Raw genomic sequence first — 24,480 nt, forward strand, 5'->3', positions numbered from 1 at the left:
TCAAAGATTTGATGTCCATGGGTGTGGGGGTTTAATTCTGAGCTTTCATTCTCTTCCACTGGTTCTCTGTGCTTATTTTTGTTCCAGTACCAGGCTGTTTTGATGATGATGGCCTTACCATACAGTTTAGATCTGGGAGTGTGATGCCTCCATTTCTGTTTCTTTTCCTCAAGATTGTTTTGGCAATTCTAGGTGTTTTCTGGTTCCAGATAAATGATTGTAGTTTTTGTTCTATTCTCTTAAAGAAGCTTGGTGGAACTTTGATGGGTATCAAGTTAAATGTGTATCTGGCTCTGGGGAGAATATTCATTTTGATGATATTAATTCTTCCAATCCATGATCATGGGATGTCTTTCCATTTCTTGATATCATTTTCTATTTCCTTGAATTGTGACTCATAGTTTTCAGTATACAAGTCTTTCACTTCTTTGGTCAGGTTTATTCCTGGGTATTTTATTGAGTTTTCTTCAACAGTGCATGGGAGTGATTTCTGGATATCCTCTTCTTTGGATTTAGTGTTTGCATATAGAAACGCCACTGATTTTGTAGTCTGACACCTTGCTATATTGTCTAATAACTTCCAGTAGTTTTCTGCTGGATTCTTTAGGTTTTTCTATGTATACTATCATATCATCTGCAAATAGTGAGAGCTTGACTTCTTCCCTTCCAATCTCTATTCCTTTGATTTCTTTCTCTTGCCTGATTGCTATGGCAAGAACTTCCAATACTATGTTGAAGAGTAATGGTGATGATGGACAACCCTCACTCGTCCCCGACGTGAGGGGGAATGCTTTCAGCTTTTGTTCATTGAGTATGTTGTTGGCTGTAGGTTTGCTATATATGGAGTCCAATATCTTGAGGAATTTCCCATCTATTCCCATTTTTGGTAGTGTTTTGAGCATGAATGGGTGTTGGATTATTTATTTATTTTACTACCTAAACTTTTAAGTATCTAGTCTCTTCTCTACTTATGAAGTTCACTGTATACATTTTTTTCTAACCAGGAATGGGTTCAAATTTATACATGTATGGGTGCATTAAGGTTATAGGAAGAAGGATTTCCTAGGACCATGTATGTCATCTCACATTAACAGAGTATAGCTAGGTTAAATGCAGAGAATATAGTCTTTTGTATCACCATTTGGGAAACTTAATTCTGATGGTGTGCACTGGGTAGAGCCTAAAGATTTGAAAGTGGAGCAAGTTGTAGTCGACTTGAGGGATGGTGTCAGCAATTTGTGCTTCAAGGTTTTCTTCAGCCTCTCCTGTGCGTACCCAGTATTTGGTCCACACCTGCTACTGCCATCTGAAATAGCTGGAAACATTTGAAAATATAGTCCATTAAGTTCAAGTCATTTCAGATGGGTGACCCATCTGCATGTTAGTTGTCAGGCTCAGGAAAAAATTAGTAAAGACATGGGTCCCTTGGAATATACCTATAATAGATTTCCTAGCTTTTTCCAAAATGAAGACCCCCAAAATCTCATCTGCTATATTACTATCTTTAGGTTCCTGATTATTAAACAATTTGTTCTGCTTTATATCTTAATGTTTTTTTATCCAAGTTGCAGATGCTACTATGACACCAACCTGACTTCCCTGGGTAGACAACCTCACAAGTGTGTCCTGGAGTCCCACCTCCCCAGACCCCTGCCCCATTAGGGAAAGAAAGAGACATGCTGGGAGTATGGATCGACCTGCTAATGCCCATGTTCAGTGGGGAGGCAATTACAGAAGCCAGACCTTCCACTTTCTGCACCCCATAATGATTCTGGGTTCATATTCCCAGAGGGATAAAGAATAGGGAGATTTTCAAGGGGGTATGAGATATGGAAATCTGGTGGTGGGAATTGTGTGCACTTGTACCCCTCTTATCCTATGGTATTGCCGATCATTATTAAATCAATAATAAAAATGGAAAACAACACACAGAGATGATTTAGATACTACAAAGAGCCATTTTTCCTGGGAAGTTTTCATATTTGGGTTTGGATAGTCGTGTGGTACAGGCAGAGCCAGTTCACTTACCACGGATGCCTGCTTTCCCCAGTGCATGGCAGAGGGAGCAACATATTGCTGACATGCCCAGAGTCAAGGAGCAAACCCCTGTGATACTATTAGAATTTCCAAGTTCAAGCATTGCCTGCCTTCAAGTAAACAGACTGGACTTTTCATGGAAACTAAGAGACAGTTCCCGAATTGGTTAGAAGGGTATTTTGATGAACATAAAGTCAAGTTCCCCAGACTGGAGATATTCTCAGAGATAAACTCAGAGTCCACTACATCTTCCACTGGGAAGGTTATTGGGTCAGAAAGTAGACCACAAGTCAGTCATCTTAGGGATGTTTAAAAGTTTTTTTCACCTCCTCCATTGCTCCACTCAACCCACTGTTGGCTAGGGGCCAGAAAGTCCCTGTGTTTGGAACACAGTAGACGCTCAATCAATGTTCTTTTAATTGGATTGCGACTGAGGTGACAGCAAGGGCACACAATCCAAGGAGCCTGAGCCAAAAGAGAGACTTCACTACATTAAAATACGGCCCATGTCACATTCTTCACTTGACTCCATTCATCTTAGTACAAAAGCACAAATCATTTCCGTGACATGGGAACAGCTGCCATTTTGATGCTGGTGCTGTATCAACTCTGTTTAGGAGATAAGTTCATTGGATCCATTCTCTGAAACCTGTAAGATTCAAAATTTTACCCCAACTGTCATCTTACCTGATGAGTTTTCCAGTTGCAACCACCCACAATTAAGGTGTCTCTGCCACTGCTCCCGCACACTCTCTTTCATCATGCAGTGAAACACAAAAATGAAGAAACCTATGCAAGAAGAAGAAGGTCAGGCTTTTCTCGTTTCTTTTGCTAGCTAGCACCTCTGCCCAGATTCAGGTTTATTCTTTTTTATATAATTTTATTTACCAGCACTAGGAATCCACTACTCCCGGCTGCCATTTTCCCCCTTGTTTTAAAAATATTTTTATATATTTAGTATTGGATAGAGACAGAGAAAACTTGAGAGGAGTAGGGAAGATAGAGAGGAAAAGATACAGAGAAATAACTACAGACTTGCTTCATCACTCATGAAGCTTTCCACCTACAGATGGGGACCAGGAGCTTAAACCTGGGTGCTTCCACACTGTAATGTGCTCACTTAACCAGGTGCACCACCATCTAGCCACTTTTTCTTTTTTATTGGTTAGGACAAAGAGAAATTGAGAGAGGAGGGGGAGATAGAAAGGGAGAGAGAGACACACCTAAAGACCTACTTCACCACTCGTGAAGACTCCACACTGCAGGTGGAGAGCAAGGCTCAAACCTGGATCCTTCAGTGGGATCTTGTGCTTAATTGGGTGTGCCACCACCCAGTCCTTGATTTTTCCTAAGAACACTACTTAGCTCTGGCTTATCATGGTACAGAGTATTGAACCTGGAAACTCAGAGCCTCAGGAGTGAAAATCTCATTGCATAACCATTACGCTATCTCTCCCACCCCTTGTATTTTAATTAATTAATTTATTTACTGGGTAAAGAGAGATAAATCAAAGAGGAAGAGGGGGATAGATAGATATATAGATAGATAGATAGCCAAACAGACAGACCTGCAGTCCTACTTCACTACTTGCTTGTGAAGCTTTCCCCCTCCAGGTGGGGACCAGTGGCTTGAACCATCCTTACACATGGTAACATGCATTTAACCAGGTGTGCCACTACCTGGATCCCAGGCTAATTCTTGTCATCATAGACACTCTTAGGGAAGCCTATGACCAGTGCTCGCTTGCTGAACCCCTATTTTCCAAAGGCAGTGATGTCAAGAAGGTCTACATGGGCCAGGATTATATAACAGGGCTCCAGAGACCCCACGTTCAATCTCTGCCACTATTATCAATATATGCCAGAGCTGAGCAGTTTTCTCTGCTCTCTCTTCTTACTTTCCATTTTTCATAACAATAAGTAAATTTCTCTCTTTTATTATTATTTTTTTAGTTATCCTTATTTTATCAGATAGAGACAGCCAGAAGTCCAGAGAACAGGGGGAATGGATAGACAGAAATATATATATATATATATAGAGAGAGAAACACCTGCAGCACTGCTTTACCACTCACAAAACTTTCTCCCTGTAAGTGGGGACCAGAGACTCAAAGCCGGGTCCTTGCACATTGTAACATGTGCACTCAACCACATGCACCGCTACCCAGCCCCATCTCACTCTCTCTCTTTCATATCAAGACCTCATCATATCAACCACAATTTTCACCTTAGACTGTTGTTCATTCTAGGACTTGACAAATTTACTACAACGGCTGTCGATAACCCAGATGGCTCTCAGTGGCCCCACATATTGGCATCCAGATTTTATGTAGTCTTCTCCTTCACTGTACCAATAGAACATGGCAGAAGCCATAGCATGTCACTTCCAAAAATAGTTTATAAAAATGTGTGGCATATATGTATTTTTATCTCTTCTCTCTCTCCCTCTCTCTCTCTCTCTCTCTCTCGAACACTATGTGTTTTGTCTTGAGGACAGTATGATAGTTATATGTCCCATACAGTGAAGAACTGAGACATACAGTCCACGATAATGTAAATGAGCCTTCTTGGATGCTGACTCTCCATCCCCAGTTGAGTCTTCAGATGACTGTGAACCTGGATGGTTGTATGAATAAAAATTCACAGGATACCTTGAACTAGAACCACTCAGCCAAGCTGTTCCTGAGTTCCTGATCCTCAGAAGCAGTGTAAGGTGTTCATTATTTCTGACTGTAGAATTGGGGGGTATATTGCCACACAGCAACAAATAACCAACGAGCACACTCAACAGCACAAATCACACTGAGCAAAAGCCATACATTCGGTGTTCTCATTTTCTACTGTTAACTCTGTCTGGTTTTGTCCTGTAAGTGGAATGGAGATGCTGAGAGTATCTACCAGAAGTACTGGTGTTTCTCATTGCCTTGGTAATCAAGATAACCTCAACTGTAAATGTCCTGGATTCCCTAATGTTTAAGGTATGTGTAATTGGCAGAAATAGCTCTTATTAACAGTCTTTTAACTATGGTCCATGTAAGAAACATTTTTATCCAAAGGGTTGAGAAGTGGCATACTTGGTTGAGCACACATGTTAACAGTGCTCACTGATCTGGGTTCAAGCCCTCGTTCCCCACCTGCAGGTGGGAAGCTTCATAAGTGGTGAAGCAGTGCTGCAGGTCTCTTACCCTCTCTGTCTTTCCCCTTCCCTTCAAAGTCTGGCTGTCTTTATGCAATTGATAATGAATGAATAAAATATTTTTTTAAAAAAGAAATCTTTATCGACAAACCATTTCCAGATGTGTTGGAACACAGATGAAACTAGCATATGTCTGATGAACATAATTAGCATATGGCTGACGTGAGCCTACGAGCATAGTGCGAACCTATGCAAACCCATAAGGGATTGTGGGTGCATAGTAACTGATTTAATTGCATGCCTGCTGGAAGTCAGGCTCTCTCTCTTTTGCTTTTCCCTGGCACCCTCATCTCCTGAACAGCTTGGCTCTGCTCCGCTCCCCCGGACCCACCATGACCAGTCCTCCTGGGACTGTAAACGTGTAGCTCAGCTCTGGTAAAACTAGCTTAAAAGACTCATGTCTCTCCGCTCACAAGGACTAGCCAGTATTTACCTCTTTACCATACCTAATAACCACCATGTAATAAACCTTGATTGTTTTAAACTCATGCAAAGCTAACCCACTGAAGTAATTTTATTTTTTAATTACAATACAGATACCTCAAATTAACATGCATCTTTCCTGTCTCTGAACTTCCATAATATTTTGCTTCTTATAATATTTGCTATGCTTAGCTTTGTCGCTTTCTCCATGTGTTGCCTATCTCTGTACAAGCTGTCAGGGTTTTGAAGGATCTTTACTTCTGATGTTTATCTCATATCTCCTTTTACCTCTGAGCAGCTCAATAGAAGCTGCCTGAATTGAGCTCTATTCAGCTAGATACACACATTCTCACCATATCTAGCAATGCTCATGGGTTCAAAATATTTCTTTTGGTTCAAGCACAATTTGGAAACCTTTGCCTACCCATTAGTCAGATGTGCTGAAGGTCAATAATTACAGATCCTGTGAAACATTAATCCCCCAATAAAGAAATTAAAAAATAATTAGCAATGGATAAGAATGGTCTTCAAGCATTGCAAGTTGAACATGAATGGATTGTATTAATAAATGCCCCCAAGTTCATTTCAGCAAGGTAAGTAAAGAATGTTTATTGAGGCAGATGACAGGTTCTTGCCATCTGTGCTGGCTTGACTCTTCTATCAGTACCATTTTTAGTCAGGGAGGCTTTATTTGAAGTGGAGGGTGATAAAAGAAAATATTCAAGAATACAGTAAACAAGGATGGACTGAAAAGGCTGAAAGAACTGCATTGCTGTATTTGGATAAGAGAAAATGTAGAGTGAGGAATAAGGGTGAAGAGAGATCACAGCCATAGTGACCGATCTGAAAAGACTAAAATGAAATTGATTAATGAAAAGGAGAAATTATGGTCAGGAATGTAGTTGAGTGGCAGAGTGCCTCATGGCTATGTGGTCCAGGTTTCTACCACCAGTGCAAACAAAGGACAAACTAGGCTTGTTTTGTGTGGTTGCCAGGTTATAACCAGTGGCAACAGGAAGAAGCAACAGAACACCTATATAATAACAAATCACAACCAGTGTTTACTAAGCAGTGGCTAAATAGGCATTGTGTTGCTACTTACATTTTTATATATGAGGGACCTCAGAATCAATGATGTTCAGCAAGCTTGGCCCAGTCTCAGAACTAACAGTGACCTGGCAGTGTCTGGGGTGGAATTAGGCCATCTGACTATAGCACCCAAGGTTTTAACCACTATACTATCCTACTCACTCAAAAGGAAGCTCTGCAAAAGACTTGGCTAAACAAAAGGTACAATGGCAACCCCATTCCAATATGTCAATGTAGCAATTCAACATGGATTACAATGAGAGAGAGAGATATTGAGAAAGAGAGAGAGAGGAGAGAAAGAAGGGAGAGAGAAAGAAGAGAAGAGAGAGGAGAGAGAAAGAAGAGGAGAGAGAAAGAAGAGAGAAGACAGAGAAATAAGAGAAGAGAGAGAGAGGAGAGAGAGAGAGGAGAGAGAAAGAAGAGAATAGAGAGGAGAGAGAAAGAAGAGAGAAGACAGAGAAATAAGAGAAGAGGAGAGATAGAGGAGAGAAAGAGGGGAGAGAGAAAGAAGGGAAGAAAGAGGAGAGAGAAAGAAGAGAGAAGACAGAGAAAGAAAAGAAGAGAAGAGAGAAGAGAGAAGAGAGAAGAGAGAAGAGAGAGAGAGCGAGAGAGAGAGAGAAATCCTATTTTCTGGAATGGTGAACTCTGTCTCCAAAAAGTTTCAGGTGGAGGTATATGACTTCCTGTCTCTGGACGGGAAACTAAAATGGTAAGGTCCTTGCTCCCTGACTCCAGCCCTGTAGGCCTTGGATTCCTGGAGGGAAGCAGCAGTCTGCACACTGAAGAGCATAGCAGGATCACCTTGCTATCTTACTCAAGGACTCCATTCAGAATCAGACAACCAGAGGAACAAATTTCGGCAGTGCCTAGTATACTTGTTTCTGAGTAGCTGCTCTCAGAAGGTGATGTTAGCCACCCAGAAGAACACAGCTCAGTGTCAGAGCAGGCAGAACTCCTCCTGCTTCAACATAAACAAGCACTAATGGTGACAACAGGACCCTCTCATGGCTTGCATTTCCTGCATGGCACTTAGTTCCTTCTCGGATTTAAAGGTTAATCTGTGAATTCCAATGAGCTGCCTGCCAGCTCTTCCTCTCCTGCCAGGCTTCCTTCTGCTTTCCAGTAACAGCTTGCTGAGCTTACTCACTGGAACATGGGCAGAAGGGAAGATGTCAGGTTTTTGTCACCTGCAATTTGATCTCTGCAGCCCCTCCTTCAGAAATGGCTGCCCCCCCCAACCCCGGGCAGGGTTGTCCACATCTCATCACAGGGCAGCCTTCTGCAGCCAGAGTTGCAAATGTGTGCTCAGTCTTCCAGATGGGTAGCTTGGCTACTTGTTTGTTTGTTTGTTTCTGCATTCTTATTTTGAGTATTTTAGTTTCTCTCTTTCTCTCTTTGAATTGAGTATGAAACTTGGAAAACACCCTCTTGGGGGCAGGGAGGTTGCACAGCAGGAAGAGCACCTGCTTTGCTCACATGAAGCCTTGGGTTTGATTCTCTGGACCACATAAAATGGGTCTTTCCTGGCTCACTTTAATGATGGCTGTTATGCTCACTACCAGGCCACCCCAACATCTGGGACTCTAGTCAGGGAATCCTTGGACCTCCATATAAATATGATGGGTCTAGACTTCTAATAGATCCCTCTCTCCACCATCACTGGTTATCTCCATCAGGAATGTCAGCATCACCCCTCTTGTGGGCCACTACAGGACCTTCCCTTCACTATAGAACAACAATAGTAGGGACTAACCCCATTCTCTAAAGGGAGGCTCTGTCAGCCTACTCTGCCACTTGAGGAAGGCTCTTCCTGAAATGAGTGCAGTCTAGAATGTTCCCAGCTGTGACCACGGACTGTGAGCTCAGACTTCCAAGGACTCAGAGCTTACATAGGCTCCTGAGCTAAATATAAATATATAGGGGCCCTGGGTCAGATAGTTGGGCTAAATAGTCAATGGTATTTAAATATTTTCCTCATGTTTGGGAGCTACTCTATGTCCTAATCCAGCTTTCTAGTCTTATTCTCAACTCTGACTGTGTCCTCCCAGACAATATTTTTGTCCACCTTTATGTCAGGCTCAGGCAGAAATTACTAAGGTCATGGGTCCTTTGAAACATACCTAGAATAGACTTCCTAGCTTCTTCCCACTTGAAGACCCCTAGTTTCATCTGCTATATTCCTATCTTTGGGTTCCTGTGTTTTATTTATTTGTTTGTTTGTTTAAAGTTCCTGTGTATTAAACAATATATCCTGCTTTATATCTTACTGCCTGTCAGCCATGAAAGTTTCATATACTACTAGAATTCCATCCTGAGAAGACAAACTGTCCACCTTCAGCACCCCACAAAGAATTTGGTCCATATTCTCAAAAGGGATAAAGAATAGAGAAACTTCTAATGGAGGGGATGGGACCTGGAACTCCAGTGGTGGGAACTGTGTGGAATTGTACCTCTATTATCTTACAATCTTATCAATCCTTATTAAATCACTAATATAAACTTTTTAAAAACAGGTTTTTCTTCTCTCTCTCCTTCTCTTTATTTATTTTTTAAATATTTTTATATTACAGAATGACATGTCGACAGGGGTTTGAATCCACACCATTCCCACCACCAGAGTTCTGAATCTTCATTCTCCCCACTGCAATCCACCACAGTTCCCCTAAGGTTGTAGACATGGGCCAACCATCTTCTCTACAATTGTCTGTCCATATTTATACATGGTTGCCCCTTCTTTTTCTGATTCACTCCCCTCTAAGCTCCTCATTACATCATAGATACCTCCATATATCCCTCTCCTTTTCCTTCTCTCTCTCTGGGTGCTGAAGGAGCTGGAGCTCAGAGCCCTCGTACCTTCATCCTATCATTTCTCCCCTGCTGGGAACATAGATCAAGGTTATTTATGTGGAGCAGAAAGTAGGAGTTCTGGCTTCTGTAGCTGCTTCTCCACTGAGCATGGGCATTGACGGGTTGATCCATACCCCCAGTCTGTTTCTATCTTTCTCTAGTGGACCAGAGCTCTGGAGATGCGAGGGTCCAGGACATATTGGTGAAGTTGTCTTCCCAGAGAAGTCGATATTGAGTCATGGTAGCATTTGTAACTTGGTGTCTGGGAGATGGTATGACCTAAGCTGAGACAAGATTGTTACTGAACAGGAACCAAAAAGTAGGGTTAGAGCAGATGAGATTAGGGATTTTAGGGTAGGTGGGAAAACCATTTTAGGCATGATCCCGAGGGCATACAACTATGGTAGTTTTGCTTAAGTTTGGTAGCTAGCCTGAGGATAGATAAGAATATTGCCCAAGAGAATGCTGTCAGAGTAGAGAAAAGGGCTAGAAAGTTGAATTAGGGCAGGGAGTAGCTCCCATTTACACACACACACACACACACACACACACACACACACACACACGTTTCTGTGCCTAAAATTAACTATTTACTTCCACCTCCGTCTACCTGCTCCAGGGTGTGTGTGTATATATATATTTAGAACCAGAGCTTTTGTAACCTCTAAGTCCCTATTGGTCTGAGCTTATAGTTTATGGTCACATCTGAGGAACATTGCAGGTGGCACTCACTTTAGGACCAGTCTTTTTTGAGTGGCAGGGCAGGATACCCCCAGACTCAGAAACTGGGGCTATCTCTACTGCCATTGCTTTATGGTAAAGCCAAGGTCCTGGGAGGACCCACAAGACGCTGTTCCTTATAGAAGCAACCAGTGGTAGTGGAGTCTCTCTTTCTCTTTCAAAAAGCCTTCGATGTAAACATTTTTAAAGTCTACATCACTAGAAAAGAATTAAAAGAAAATTCACTCTCTACAAGATAGTACATTCTGCTTCTCAGGTAAGAATGTTTGGTGATTGGTTGACATCAAGCATATCGACAATGACAGCTTGGCAGCTGTGGGAGTTTGGTAGGAATCCTTAGACGATCCCTACCTGAATCCCGCTGTCTACCATCCAGGTCTTCTGCTTAGATACCACTTTATCTTTCTACCACAGACATAGAGTACTTACTGTTCTGAAAACACATCTTCACTCCCACTCCCACCCCCCCCCTTCAAGTCTGAAACTGCTTTGCGGAATTCCTTTTTTTTTTTTTTTGTCAGCTTTCACTTTATCCCCTTTCCATAGGTTGAACACATTCCTCCTTAGAATTAGTCACCTGGGAGCCGGGCAGTAGCATAGCAGGTTAAGCACAGGTGGCTCAAAGCACAAGGACTGGGCGTAAGGATCCTGGTTGAAGCCCCTGGCTCCCCACCTGCAGGGGCGTAGTTTCACAAGCGATGAAGCAGGTCTGCAGGTATCTATCTTTCTCTCCCCCCACCCTGTCTTCCCCTCCTCTCTCCATTTCTCTCTGTTCTATCCAACAATGACGGCATCAATAATAACAACAATGAAACAGCAAGGGCAACAAAATAGAATAAATATTTTTAAAAATCTGAAAAAAAAAAGAATTGGTTACCCAAGTAGAAGCCTAGAACTACTACTGAGGAAGAAGGTTACATAGGTGACTGGTTCTTCATCCATGTCTGTGGACAGTCCAAAGAGTGAACACTGCCTAGATTCACCACCACAGCTGTTTGATTCTAAATGGAGATATTGGGAGGCCTGAGAGTTAGATCTGCCTGCTAGAGCACCAAGCTTGCATGCCTGGGGTCCCTGAAGTCACTGTGCCTTGTCTAGACTTCTACTGCAACTCTCCACAGCTCCTTCAAGTACTGCAAATAATGACTGTAGTCCAATTCACATTTACCATCATTCCTCAGAGGTTAATGCCCACAAACCTAAAGGGCTCTGGAGTGCTTAAAATTCTGAGTTAAAACAAATAAAAATTGTAACCAACATCATTTCTTAGAGAGTCTAACATATTAATAGATAGTGCCACCTCAAGAATGAATGGATGCGCAGGGGGAGGGGGGAGGGTCAGGTGGTGGTGCGTCTGGTTGAGTGTACATGTTACAATGTGCAAGGACCAAGGTTCAAGACCATGGTCCCCACCTGCAGAGTGAAAGCTTCACAAGTAGTGAAGAAGTGCTGCAGGTGTCTGTCTCTCTCTGTGTCTCCCCCTTCCTCTCAATTTCTTATTGTCTCTATCCAATAAATCAATAAAAAGATAATCAAAATTAAAAAAAAGAATGGCAGCAGTGTATTCGTGTACACACACACAGCTCAGTGCTTAGAGTACATTCTTTGTAAGTACGAGGCCCTGAATCTGATCCCTTTAGCACCACTTATGGCCAAGATGTTCTCTGTTCTCTCTCTCTGTCTCACTCATGCATATTGTATATATGTATATGTACATGTATATATATATACATATATATATATATACATACATACAATATTAAAAAGAATGGGGATGTTTTTCACCATGTTTCCCAAATGTTTTGGATGAAATAACCCTTTTCCTTGCTGAATCACACCAGAGAACCACGTACTATGCTTGATACTCTGGGTTTGAGCCCCGGTACCACATAGGAGCACTATGGGTAGCATCACAGAAAGTTTCATGAATGGTGACACTGAGCTATAACCCCTCTCCTCTCTGTCTTTTCTTCTTATATTTCCCTCTTTTCTAAAATAAACTGAGAAAATTGGTCTGGGGAGGACGCTCAGTATTACACATGTGGAAGACCTTGGGTTCACTCCTCAACATGCATAAAAGAAAACAAACAAAAAGGTTTATTAAATAGATAATTAAGGGCATCAAGGGAGACCTAACTCACTTGGCTGCCCAAGTCAACTCACAGCCATCCCCAGTAGCCAAATGATCTGGGTCAAATTTGAGCATAAGTACATAGGGTGTCAGGGGCTAGGCGGTAATGCACCTGGTTAAGTGCACATAGTACTATGTGGAAAGACCTGTGCAAGGACCAGGGTTCGAGTCCCTCTCCTCACCTGCAGCTGGGACACTTCTCTAAAGGTAAAAAAAAAAAAATGTCTGCAGGTGTCTATCTCTCTCTCTCTCTCCCTCTCTACATTCCCTCCCCTCTCAATTTCTCTCTGTCCTATCGAAGAAAATAGAAAAAAAATGGCTGCCAGGAGTGGTGGATTTAGAGTGCTGGTATTGAGCCCCAGTGATAATGCTGGAGGGAAAAAAACTTGGTTTTTGAGACTGCTAGAAATCTACCATCTGACTCCCCAGGTTTCTTAAAAGGCAAATGGTTTAAAATGAATCTCAACAATTACTCAGTGGTAGATGAGTGAGAACTCCAGCTTTTATTTCTCATGTTATCTTTGCCCTCCCATTTAATAACTCCATCAATCCTTTATCCAGACAATAGGAAAGATATTGAAGAGCTACTGAACCATTAGTTTAGGGTTATCTTAACACAACCAGCCATTTTCAAGGTTAGTTTCTAGAGAAACCCAGGCTAGAACTTTGGCCTCTCCCCTTGGCCCACTGCTCCTTGCCGTCCACCATCATCCCTTTATGGCATTGCAATTCCAAAACATGAGTCCTTTTCCCAAGTTAGGATAGCAGATATAGGCAGACTCTAACTCTATGAGGCCAAGAGTTCAATGCTTCTCCTGTGCAGTAATTGCTATGTCCAGCTGGTTTGTACACTGGAAAATAACAACACGGGTATGAATCTATACTCTCACATGCATAAAAACATGTTGTTTATGCAATGAATACTATTGGAAGTATTGCCAGTGTTTGATATAGACATTGCCAACCAGCTGGAGTTGAGTTAGTGATCTGAGCTGCTTCCTACGTCCCTAGAGAGGAGATTTGTGAATTCATGTGCTGAAGCCCTAACATCTAGTTAATGTTTTGCCTTGGTCACTTGTCAACTCGCTGACAACAGAGAACTCTTGCAGTGTCTTTTCCTTTTTTGAACCCCTGAAAAGTGAGACCCAAAGCAGCAAAATAGAGATCTCATTAAGACACAGAAAGAATAAAGGCACAGCAGTTACCTTGCAAAGTGTTGAAAATGGCAAAAAGATACAAGAAAAGGATCCTCACAGGTCCCCAGGCAAAAAAGGCAAACCCCCAGGTGAGGCCAAGTAAGAAAGTCAGGCTCATTGTGCCTTTGAAGTCATGAAGGATCATCTTCTGCCGATTCTTCTGGCTTTGCAGTTTCATGGAATTCAGTTGAGCAAGAACAGTGCAGAACATGGAGATGTTCATGAGAAATATCAAGCAAAAATAAGCCACAACTGAGGCATAAAAGGTAGAATCATCTTTAATCCAACAACTGTAAGAGACAAAGCAGACAAGTCCACCATGAATTAGAAAAACACAACCTGACTTCCCCAGGCAGACAACCTCATCAATGTACTCTGGAGTCCCACCTCTCCAGAGCCCTGCCCCACTAGGGAACAACAGAAACAGGCTGGGAGTATGGATTGACCTGCCAATGCCCATATCCAGCGGAGAAGAAATTACAGAAGCCAGACCTTCCACCTTCTGCATTCCACAATGATCCTGGGTCCATGCTTCCAGAGGGATAAAGAATAGGAAATCCTGGAGCTCTGCTTCCCCAGAGCCCTTCCCCACTAGGGAAAGAGAGAGATAGGCTGGGAGTATGGATAAAGAATAGGAAAGCTATCAGGGGAGGGGATGGGATACAGAGTTCTGGTGGTAGGAATTGTGTCGAGTTGTACCCCTCTTATCCTATGGTTTTGTCAATGTTTCCTTTTTATAAATTAAAAAATTTTAAAAAATAAATAAAAATTAAAAAAAATAAGAAAACTTTCAAGGGAGGGGATGGTGGTGGGAATTGTGTGGAATTGTATCCCTTTTATCCTATGGTCTTGTCAATATTTTTAAATTTTACTTATTATTCATATTTTTTTTCTTTTTTTCTTTTTGCCTCCAGGGTTATTGCTGGGGCTTGGTGCCTGCACTACGAATTCACTGCTCCTGGTGGCCATTTTTTCCTTTTTTGTTGCTGTTGTTATTCTTGTTATTGTCGTCATATAGGACAGAGAGAAACTGAAAGAGGAGGGAAAGACAGAGAGGAGAGAGAAATATAGACACCTGCAGACCTGCTTCACCACTGGTGAAGCGACTCCCCTGCAGGTGGGGAACTGGGGGCTCAAACTGGGATCTTTAGGCCGTTCCTTGCACTTTGTACTATGAGCACTTAACCCGGTGTACTATCGTCCGACCCTCCCTTTTTATTTTTTATTTTATAAATATTTTTTAAAAAGAAACAACCAAACACACACATACACACTCATTTTTTCCAGTGAAAATCTGAAGCTCTCTGTTTCAATTTCACTTCACCTTAGCACACTCAGGTCTAGAGATGAACTGTCTTGATAGGCCACACTTCCATTCAGTGGGGCAGGGAGCACTAGGACTGGCACTAGGACCCCAATCTCCTGAGTCCTCCAGTCCAGGGTTTTCTCTAGTCCTGAGCCAGAAGCCTTAGAGAGCACTTCTACTTGATTTATGTGAAAACCTCTCAGTTCTGTTCCCTAGGAGACTGTTTTCCTCCTCAATTACAGAAAAACAATTTATTCCCCACCCCCACTAAAAAGGATCCTTTGCACCCCCCTCACACATAAGATTCTATTGGCAGGATGAATTCTGCTTTGCATGATAAATAATAACAGTAAACGGACATGAGCAATGACTGGCTTTCTGAACACTGTCAAACAATGATAAGATGATCAGAGTTAATAAAACACACACACACACACACAAAGAGAGAGAGTGGAGAGTGGACAGTGCTAGCTGTACTTCATTAAATATGATGTCTCTTTCAAACCTCTCTGCAGATACAGGTTTGGACTACAAAAGGCAACACTGGACAGAGGATTAATGAATGGCTCTACAGTTTTCTTTTGAAAAAGAACTGCACTGTGGTTTTCATGGACAGAGACATCATCCAAGAAGGTTTGCAATTACCTCAGATTATTTATTTATTTATAAGATAAAAATGTCAACAAAACCATAAGATAAGAGGGATACAATTCCACACAATTCCCACCACCAGAGTTCCATATCACATCCCTCCACTGGACACTTTCTTATTCTTTATCCCTCTGGGAGTATGGACCCAGGATCATCATGGGGTACAGAAGGTGGAAGGTCTGGCTTCTGTAATTGCTTCTCCACTGGACATAGGACAGCTTTCAAGGGAGGGAATTGTATACACGGTTCTGGTGGTAGAAATCATATGGAATTGTATCCCTCTTATTCTATGGTCTTGTCAATACTTCCATTTTATAAATAAAAAAAGGCTAGAGAAAACTTAAAAAACAAAAACAGCTGCATGCTTGGAAAGATAATCACCTCTAAGACACATTGTTAAGTACTGACTCGTATTGGGTAATCACCGCAGTAATAGTGTACAAGAGAATCCCTATACAGATTTGATCATAGGGGAGTTAGGTGGTGGTAAAGCTTGTTTAGTGCACATATGTTAAATGCACATGGTCCCAGGTTCAACCCTCCAACCCCACCTGCAAGTGGAAAAGTAGTGCTGCAGGTGTCTCTTTTTCTCTTTCCCTCTCCTGCTCCTCTTCCATCTTAGTTTCTCCCTGTTTCTATCTAATAAACAAATAAACATATTTGATTATTGGTGATAAGAGTTGCATAAGGAAGAGAAACTGAGTAGCTGGGGGTTGGTAGTGAGAATTCTTCCTTCTTATTCTGTAATCTTCAGTACATTTGAATTCTAAGCCACATGTATGGATTACCTCTTCAGAATGCAATTTAAAAAAAGCTCTCAGAGCACTCTGCCTATTACTAATCAATCTACATATGAATGGACTTTTTTTTCAGGGTGGGGAATGGACTTAGTTTTGTTCTGGTTTTGCTTTTGACCTTTGAAGAAGATTCACCTTGTGACTTTAAGTCACAAAACAAGCAAGGATGAGGGAGGTTAGGTGGAGGAGATGAGAAGGAAATGTAAATAAAAGGGAGAGAAAGAGAAAATAAGGAATTTTAATTAGAAGGTATCTGCTGGGCTGGGAGTATGGATCGACCAGGCAATGCCCATGTTCAGCAGGGAAGCAATTACAGAAGCCAGACCTTCAACCTTCTGCAACCCACAATGACCCTGGGTCCATACTCCCAGAGGGGTAAAGAATAGGAAAGCTATCGGGGAGGGGATGGGATACGAAGGTCTGGTAGTCGGAATTGTGTGGAGTTGTACCCCTCTTATTCTATGGTTTTGTCAATGTTTCCTTTTTATAAATAAAAAATTTAAAAAAGACATCTGCTGAAAAGGGCAATATAATTCTGAACCCTCCAGAAACTGTCATCTCTATATGAAAGATGGAAGAGTCTTAGGGCAAGACCTCCTACATTTGATTCCAGTCTGGTGGGAGCAGAAATCTATAGCCAGGAAGAACTTGAGAGAGACAATGATAAAGAGAGAAGATATGAGAACATTAAAATAATTAAAAAGATGAATTGAAATTGTGTAACCTAAATTACTACATAGAAATGTGTGTGTGTGTGTGTGTGTGTGTGTGTGTGTGTGTGTATGTGTTCTTGTGTGTTCTGGAAAGGTGGAATAAAGTGAATGGATATTGTCTTATAGCCATGAATGAGAGACCCCACAGGGTGGACTTATGCATTAAAAAGAAGGAAAACAGGATAAATGGAAGAAATAGGATAACAAAGCAGAGTCAATTTATAAAGAAAGGTAATGGTATCTTCTCCATGGAAGACCATTGTCTTTGAAAGGTACAAACTATTGTTTTTAACTCTTCTCAGCATTTGTCTTTCTTTCTTTCTTTCTTTCTTTCTTTCTTTCTTTCTTTCTTTCTTTCTTTCTTTCTTTCTTTCTTTCTGTTGGGTAGAGACAGAAGTTGAGAAGGGAGGGGGATAAGAGAAGAAGAGACAGAGAGTCAGCTGCAGCACCGCTTCATTACTTGTGGTCCCCTACAGATGGGGACCAGGGGCTTGAGCCTGGTCTTTACATATTATAATGTTTGCGCTCAGCCAGGTGCACCACCACCCGGCCCCAGCTCTCATTATTTCTTTATGGTGGCTGCCCCCTTTCCTTTTAAATTTTTGAGAGCTTTGTAATCATAACAGTTGCCAGTAAACATGGAACCCCTCCCCAACAAATAGACCACAGGCTGAGGACTTTCTACACAAGAGGTCATTTTCATTTGTGTGCCTCTTAATTTCTGCCCACCACCCTTTTCCCCCTTTCCAAAGGAGGAAACTATAGTAAGAGTTAAGGTGACTTGCCTAAGATCACATAGAACCCATCACCTCACCGTTATAGGATCATGGTCCTGATTTTCTTTAGGTCTGAAGTACTGAGACAGAGTCCTCCTTGAACCTAGTTGGGAACACCCTATCTCACCCTTGCCAGTCAAGAGCTTGAAGTCCTGAGAAGCAGAGACTTGGGTACTTACAAGGTTACCATTGTGCTCAGAGTCCCATACAGGTCTTTATTCACACTGAGTATGATCACCACCACGATAGCCGGGATTCCTAGAGTGAGGAAGCAAGCCAGGGGCATCGTGTTAGGCAGCAGGAGAGAGGTCTTGATCAATGACAGTGGGTGATGATACACGAAGACACTATTTCAACAAGCCACAGATGTGCGGGCATCCAAATACCATTGTTTGCAAAATGTTTGCTAATTCCTCCAAGTTAAACATTTCTAGGAGTTCTCCAATCTGCTAAACTAAACAGCATGCCAATGGCTCCAATACAACTCCCACTGGTTATTAAAAATAGCTCAAGTGCCAAAAAAATCAACTTGGCAATGGAAGAAGAAGCTACTTCATCAGAATGCAACTTCGCACCAAGTGTTTCCTCTCAGATAATGGGACACCAATTTTTTTTCTCTGGTTCACTTCTGCCCTTAGTTGGCTGGGCCTTTTTGTCTAGGTCACCTTGATGGGAGGCCATTGGCAATCAGCTGCAGTCTTCAGTGCCTTTGTTTTTTTTTTTTTTTTTTTTACAGAACTGTTTCCATGCTCGTTACTAGTTTGACATTTTGACTAGATTCACCAGTTAACAACCAGTCAATTCAGCCATACTGTAATAAAGCAATCAGTTTAGTCAAAGTGGTCACACGTGACATGAGTATAGACAAAGGGTTTGAAAATCCAATCACGTGTTCATTTGCAAAACTTAAATGACTCCTTTATCATCAACAATCTATATCTCCTAAACTAAAACTGTTAGACCCATATCCATTTTATGGGTTTTGCTAGAGACTATTTCAAATCCCCCATGAAAAGCATCTGGACAAATCCTCTGCTGTCCCATTTTGTAACAAATAGAATGACATTTTCAGATCTGTAAGTCACACACTTAGCATCATTTCTGACTGAAAAAAAAATACCTGCTGGAAGGTGAAAAGGGGAGGGGGGGCTGGAGAAAGACCTCACATTTAGGGTGGAAGTTGTAAGGCAGTCCTCAAGCTGAGTTTACTACACTTTGATAATCAAAACAAAAATGATGCCTATTGGATGTTATTTTCTAAGTGTGCCCGTGATGGTGAGTGGATAAAGAAGATGTGATATATATGAATATTTTCAAACACAGGAAAACATAAAATCTAACCTTTTAAAATGCGAAGAGTAGAACTGGAGTGGATTATGCTAAGTAGAATAAGCCAAAAGGAGAAAGATAAATACTGGCTGTGCTTGCTTCTGTGTGAAATATAAAGAGACAAAGCAAGGGACACATAAAGTCAAACAAAAACAAAGCCTTAGTCTCTGTAGAATCTGAATGGAGGGGATCCAGTCCAAAGTGTGGGGTGGTGGGCAGTGGTGCACATGGTTGCATGCACATGCTACAATGCACAAAGGTCAGGGTTCAAGCTACTAGTCCCCACTTGCAAGGGCAATGATTCATGAGTGGTGAAGCAGTGCTGCAGGTGTCTCTCCTTCTCACTCTTTATCTCCCCCTTTCCTATTGATTTCCCTCTGTCTCTATTCAATAAGTAAATGAAAAAAATTTTTTTAAAGAAAGAGAGAGGAAGGAAGGAAGAAAGGAAATGTGGCAGGGATCCAACAGTCTTAGTAAAGGGATGTTGGCACTTTAGTGATGGGTGTGGCATGGTAACATATTTTGAAGAGGCATGACATTCTAGCCCTAAAACATATACCATTTTGTAAAACAATGTTATCTCAATTAAAATTAAAATGTTAAAAATGGATGAACTTACCTACTGCCTTGAATAGGCAGCAGATTTATTTTATATTTATTTATTTGTTTATTTTCCCTTTTGTTGCCTTTTTTTCTATTGTTGTTGTATTTATTATTGTTGTTATTGATGTCGTTGTTGTTGTATGGGGCATAGAGAAATGGAGAGAGGAGTGGAAGACAGAGAGGGGGAGAGAAAGATAAGACACCTGCAGACCTGCTCCACCACCTGTGAATCGACTTCCCTGCAGGTGGGGAGCTGGGGGCTCAAACAGGGATCCTTAAGCCGGTCCTTGCACTTTGTGCCACGTGTGCTTAACCCAATGCACTACCACCAGACTCCTGCAGATTTATTTTAAATAAAGGAAGAGGGCCTCACGGACCCCAGGTTCTCTCCCCAGCATCACCATATTCAACAGTGGAGCAGTGCTCTGATTTTTCTCTCTTTGGGTAGCTGAGTTTCAGTCACTTCCAAAATATGTAATACAGACAAAAACAAACAAACAAGAAGCTGAAAGCGGGTTGGGGAGATAGCTCAGTCTGTTTGAGCACAGTACTTTGCTGTGCAGATGTCCCCTCAGGCTAGTGCCAGTTCCCTCGATAGATGGGACATTCTTAGAGCACCTGTTCCACCAGATGTCCCCTCAGGCTAGTGCCAGTTCCCATGAGAGTTAATGCGATATTCTTGAAGTACCCTTCCCAACCAATCCTGTCCCGACACGTCACTCCCAGTTGTTGCCCTATAAAGCCCTTCTCCTTCTGCCCTTCGCCCCTCTTGCCCAGTTTTCACCTCAGTGGTTAGATGCAGAAAACAGTGGTCCGGGAGGCAGCCATTTTTGCTACCTCCACGTGGTCTGAACCACTGCGCTCTCACCCAACTCTGAGGTGCCCGTGCGAATAAAGATTTGTGTTCCCTTTCCGCTCTGGATCTCCCCTCTCTCTTCTCCTAGGCGCAGCCCGACAGTACTTGAATGTCTGAAGTTCTAGAGTGCTTAGGTTTAATCCTTGGCTGTGTGGCCTTGCATAAGCAGAGGTCGAGCATGGCATGGGCCTTCGGGGGGGGGGACCCCTAGATACCTGGGAGGTAAAGGCCTTCTGTCAATTTCCCCAGGGGGTTTTCACCTATAAGGGTTGAGCAAGAGGGAACCTGCTGAACGGGTCCCAGCCCCCCTGTAAGTCTCCCTCCAGCAGGGACCCACATCCCCTCTGTGCTAGCTGGCAGTTTCACTTCCTCATTCCCCAAACTAGCTCGACCACTTACCCAAGGGTTACTGGAAAGACCCTCACCATTTCTCTACCCACGCTGTCTTGGCCATATAAGGTATCCCTTAATAGACCTCTCCTTGTCCCTACCACCCTTTAAAACTCTGCTCTGCCACACAATAAACGGACTATCCACTACCATTGTCTCCTGGGTGATCTCTGGTCTCATTTCTTGCCACGGGTCACAGGGAAAGATCCGAGCACACTCTCCCCTGCTGCCCTTGGTCTAGACCTCTTTGGCCCCCACCTCTGGTGCACAATAGAGTGGGTTAGTTGACCAGGTCTGACTGAGGAGAGGGTCCATGAAGGATCCTGACACTTGGCACTGCCATATGGCAGACCTGAGCAGTGCTCTGGCTTCTCAATTTCTTTCAAATATAAAGCTTCAAGACAAATCCTATCCTATTACTTCTATTAAAAATCTTAGTGCAAAGTACAAGGACCGGCGTAAGGATCTGGCTTCGAGCCCCCGGCTCCCCACCTGCAGGAGGGTCACTTCACAAGCTTCACAAGCGGTGAAGCAGGTCTGCTGGTGTCTTTCTCTCCCCCTCTCTGTCTTCTCCTCCTCTCTCCCTTTCTCTCTGTCCTATCCAACAATGACATCATCAATAACTACAACAATAAAAATCTTATAAAAATAAATAAATCCTTTCAACAAGTTGTTCTGGCATTAGAAAGGTAGAGTTTTACATATAAACAGATACTAGTATTTCTCTTCTTTACATTTTTTGGGGGCTCTTTTCTAGTTTCACTATTTTGGGATGACTTCTTCAGACAAAGACATGGAAAGACACAGAGAGAAAGACAACACAACACTGAAGCACCCTCCAGGGAGGTGAGGGACAGGGTTAAACCTGGGTCAAGTGCATTGTTAGAGCAGGCACAGTACAGGTGAGTTATTTTTCCAGCCCTCTTTTGCTTATAATTTATTGCATTTGTTAGTTATTAAAATGCTCCCAGATACACTCTGCCCTGATCCAGCTTTCTAGTCCTATTCTCAACTCTGACACCATCTTCCCAGACAATGCTTTTAGCCCACCTGCATGTTAGTTATTGGGCTCAAGCAAAAATTAGTAAAGTCATGGGCCCCTTAGAATATACCAAAAATAAAATTCCTAGCTTCTTCCCACCTAAAGACCCCTAGTTTCATCCGCTCTATTCCCACCTTTGGGTTCCTGTTTATTAAACAGTTTTTCGTGCTATATATCTTACCACCTTTCAGCCATCAAGTTGCAGACACTACTAGAATTCCATCCCAACTTCCCTGGGCAGACAACCTCACCAATGTGTCCTGGAACCCCACCTTCCCAGAACCCTACCCCACTAGGGAAAGACAGAAACAGGCTGAGGGTATGGATCCACCTGACAATGTCCATGTCTGGTGTAGAGACAATTTTAGAAGCCAGATCATCCACCTTCTGCACCCCACAAAGAATTTTGGTCTATACTCCCAGAGGGATAAATAGGGAAGCTTCTAATGGAAGAGATGGGAAACAGAACCCTGGTGGTGGGAACTGTATGGAACTGTACCCCTGTTATCTTAGAATCTTGCTAATCATTATTAAATCACTAATAAACAATTAAAAAATGCTCCTGAACTCCCTGTAGTCAAATGCCTGTGTTTCCGATGTATTCCAAAGTGTGTTAAAACAATTTTTACATCAGGCTCTGTTTAGTAATTGCATGTCTCTGATCCATCAGCACTGATAATAGCATTGACTATGTAGTTAACAAAGCATGTACTTGGTTAACAAAATATTAGAATATGAGTATCTAGTTGGGGAGCTTTTGTTTCTATCAAGGCAGTGAAGATAACACCTGTCTCCTCATGTGTCCTATTTAATATAAATATATGTGTTCAATGCATTTTTAGAACCTCCAAATCTGAGAGGGGAGGGGAGGGGATAGCATAATGGTTATGCTAAGAAACTGTCATGCCTGTGGCTCTGAGATCCCAGGTTCAATCCACAGAACCACCATAAACCAGAGCTGAACAGTTCTCTGGTAAATAAAACAAAACAGAACAACACACACACACCTACCTCCAAATCTCCTTTATTTTTTATATTTATTTATTTATTTATTGGCTAGAGAAAGCCAAAACTCAAGAGGGAAGGGGAGATAGAGAATGAAAGAGACAGAAAGACAGCGGCAGCCCTACTTTATCACTTGTGAAGCTTCCCACCTGCAAATGGGGACTAGGGGCTTGAACTTGGGACCTTGCACACTGTAATGTGTGCACTTAACCAGGTGCGCCACTGCCTAGCCCCCCAAAATCTCCCTTAAATAAGCAAGGACAACCACTGTTAGAAATTCAGAAAGGTAAATCAGTGATGTGACATTTAGTGGAGAGTGTATTTATTCACATTGAATTCCTTTCTGGTCACGTCTCTTGCACACATAGAAAAATCTTTCTGGGGAGTGGGGTGGTAGCTCGGTAGGTTAAGCAAGGACTAGCATAAAGATCCCGGTTTGAGCCCCCAGGTCCCCACCTGCAGGGGAGTCGCTTCACAGGTGGTGAAGCAGGTCTATATATATATATATATATATGTCTTTCTGTCATGCCTTAAACAGCCTTAATTCATAGAAGTTGCAAATCCAACCTGTAGAGACAGAATTTCTGGTTTGGATCCCAGTTCTTTGCCTTACTAGTTTTGTGAGTTGGGAGCAAATTTCCTAAACCTTCTGTGCTCCCAGTGTCTTCCTTTAGATATTTTTCTATTTACTTTATTTACTATTGGATAAAGAATGAGAGAAATTGAGATGGGGGAGATAAAGAGAGAAAGAGACAGAGGGATATCTGCAGCCCCACTTCACCACTTGTGAAGCTTTTCCCTCTGCAGGTGGTGACCAGGGGCTTGAACCTGGGACCTTGTGCACTGTAATGTGTGTGCTTAACCAGGTGCGCTACTGCCTGCCCCTCCTCATTCAATAAATAATGATGGAATAATAATAAATAAGGAATAATGATCAAAATTTTCCCCCAGAGATACTGTGAAGATTAAAAAGTACAGGATGGGCCAAGTGGTGGTGCATCTGGTTGAGCACATATGTTACAATGCGCAAGGATCCGGTTTTGAGCACCCAGTTCCTACCTGCAGGGGGAAACTTTTCGACTGGTGAAACAGTCTAGGAAAAACTCTCTCTCTTTCTCTCCCCCCATTCTCTCGATTTCTGGCTGTCTCTATCAAATAAAAAATTTAACATTTAAAATAATTAAAAAATAAAAGGTACAAGAAACATTTATTTTAAGAGAAAGTAAGAGAGAGGGAGAGAGGAGGAAATGTATTTTCTCTACCATCCATGGATCTCTGCTTTGTCTTTGTCATTCTCTTGTGCTCTCAGGGATTGAACTCAGAGTCTGATACATGGAAACACTTAGGAGAAA

General features: G+C 42.2%; 1 protein-coding gene across 1 annotated transcript in view; it reads right to left on the bottom strand.

Moving 5' to 3' along the window:
• Nucleotides 1-1,085: 1,085 nt before the first annotated feature.
• ADGRG4 (adhesion G protein-coupled receptor G4) overlaps nt 1,086-24,480 on the bottom strand; it is a 167,009-nt gene continuing 143,614 nt past the window's right edge. Inside the window, 4 exon segments of the mRNA XM_007534529.3 lie at nt 1,086-1,306; nt 2,725-2,826; nt 13,670-13,950; nt 18,083-18,161. Coding sequence (XP_007534591.1) covers nt 1,107-1,306; nt 2,725-2,826; nt 13,670-13,950; nt 18,083-18,161 — 662 coding nt within the window. The 3' untranslated portion in view covers nt 1,086-1,106.

This window comes from Erinaceus europaeus, chromosome X (assembly GCF_950295315.1).
Source record: "Erinaceus europaeus chromosome X, mEriEur2.1, whole genome shotgun sequence".
Classification (NCBI taxonomy): domain Eukaryota; kingdom Metazoa; phylum Chordata; class Mammalia; order Eulipotyphla; family Erinaceidae; genus Erinaceus; species Erinaceus europaeus.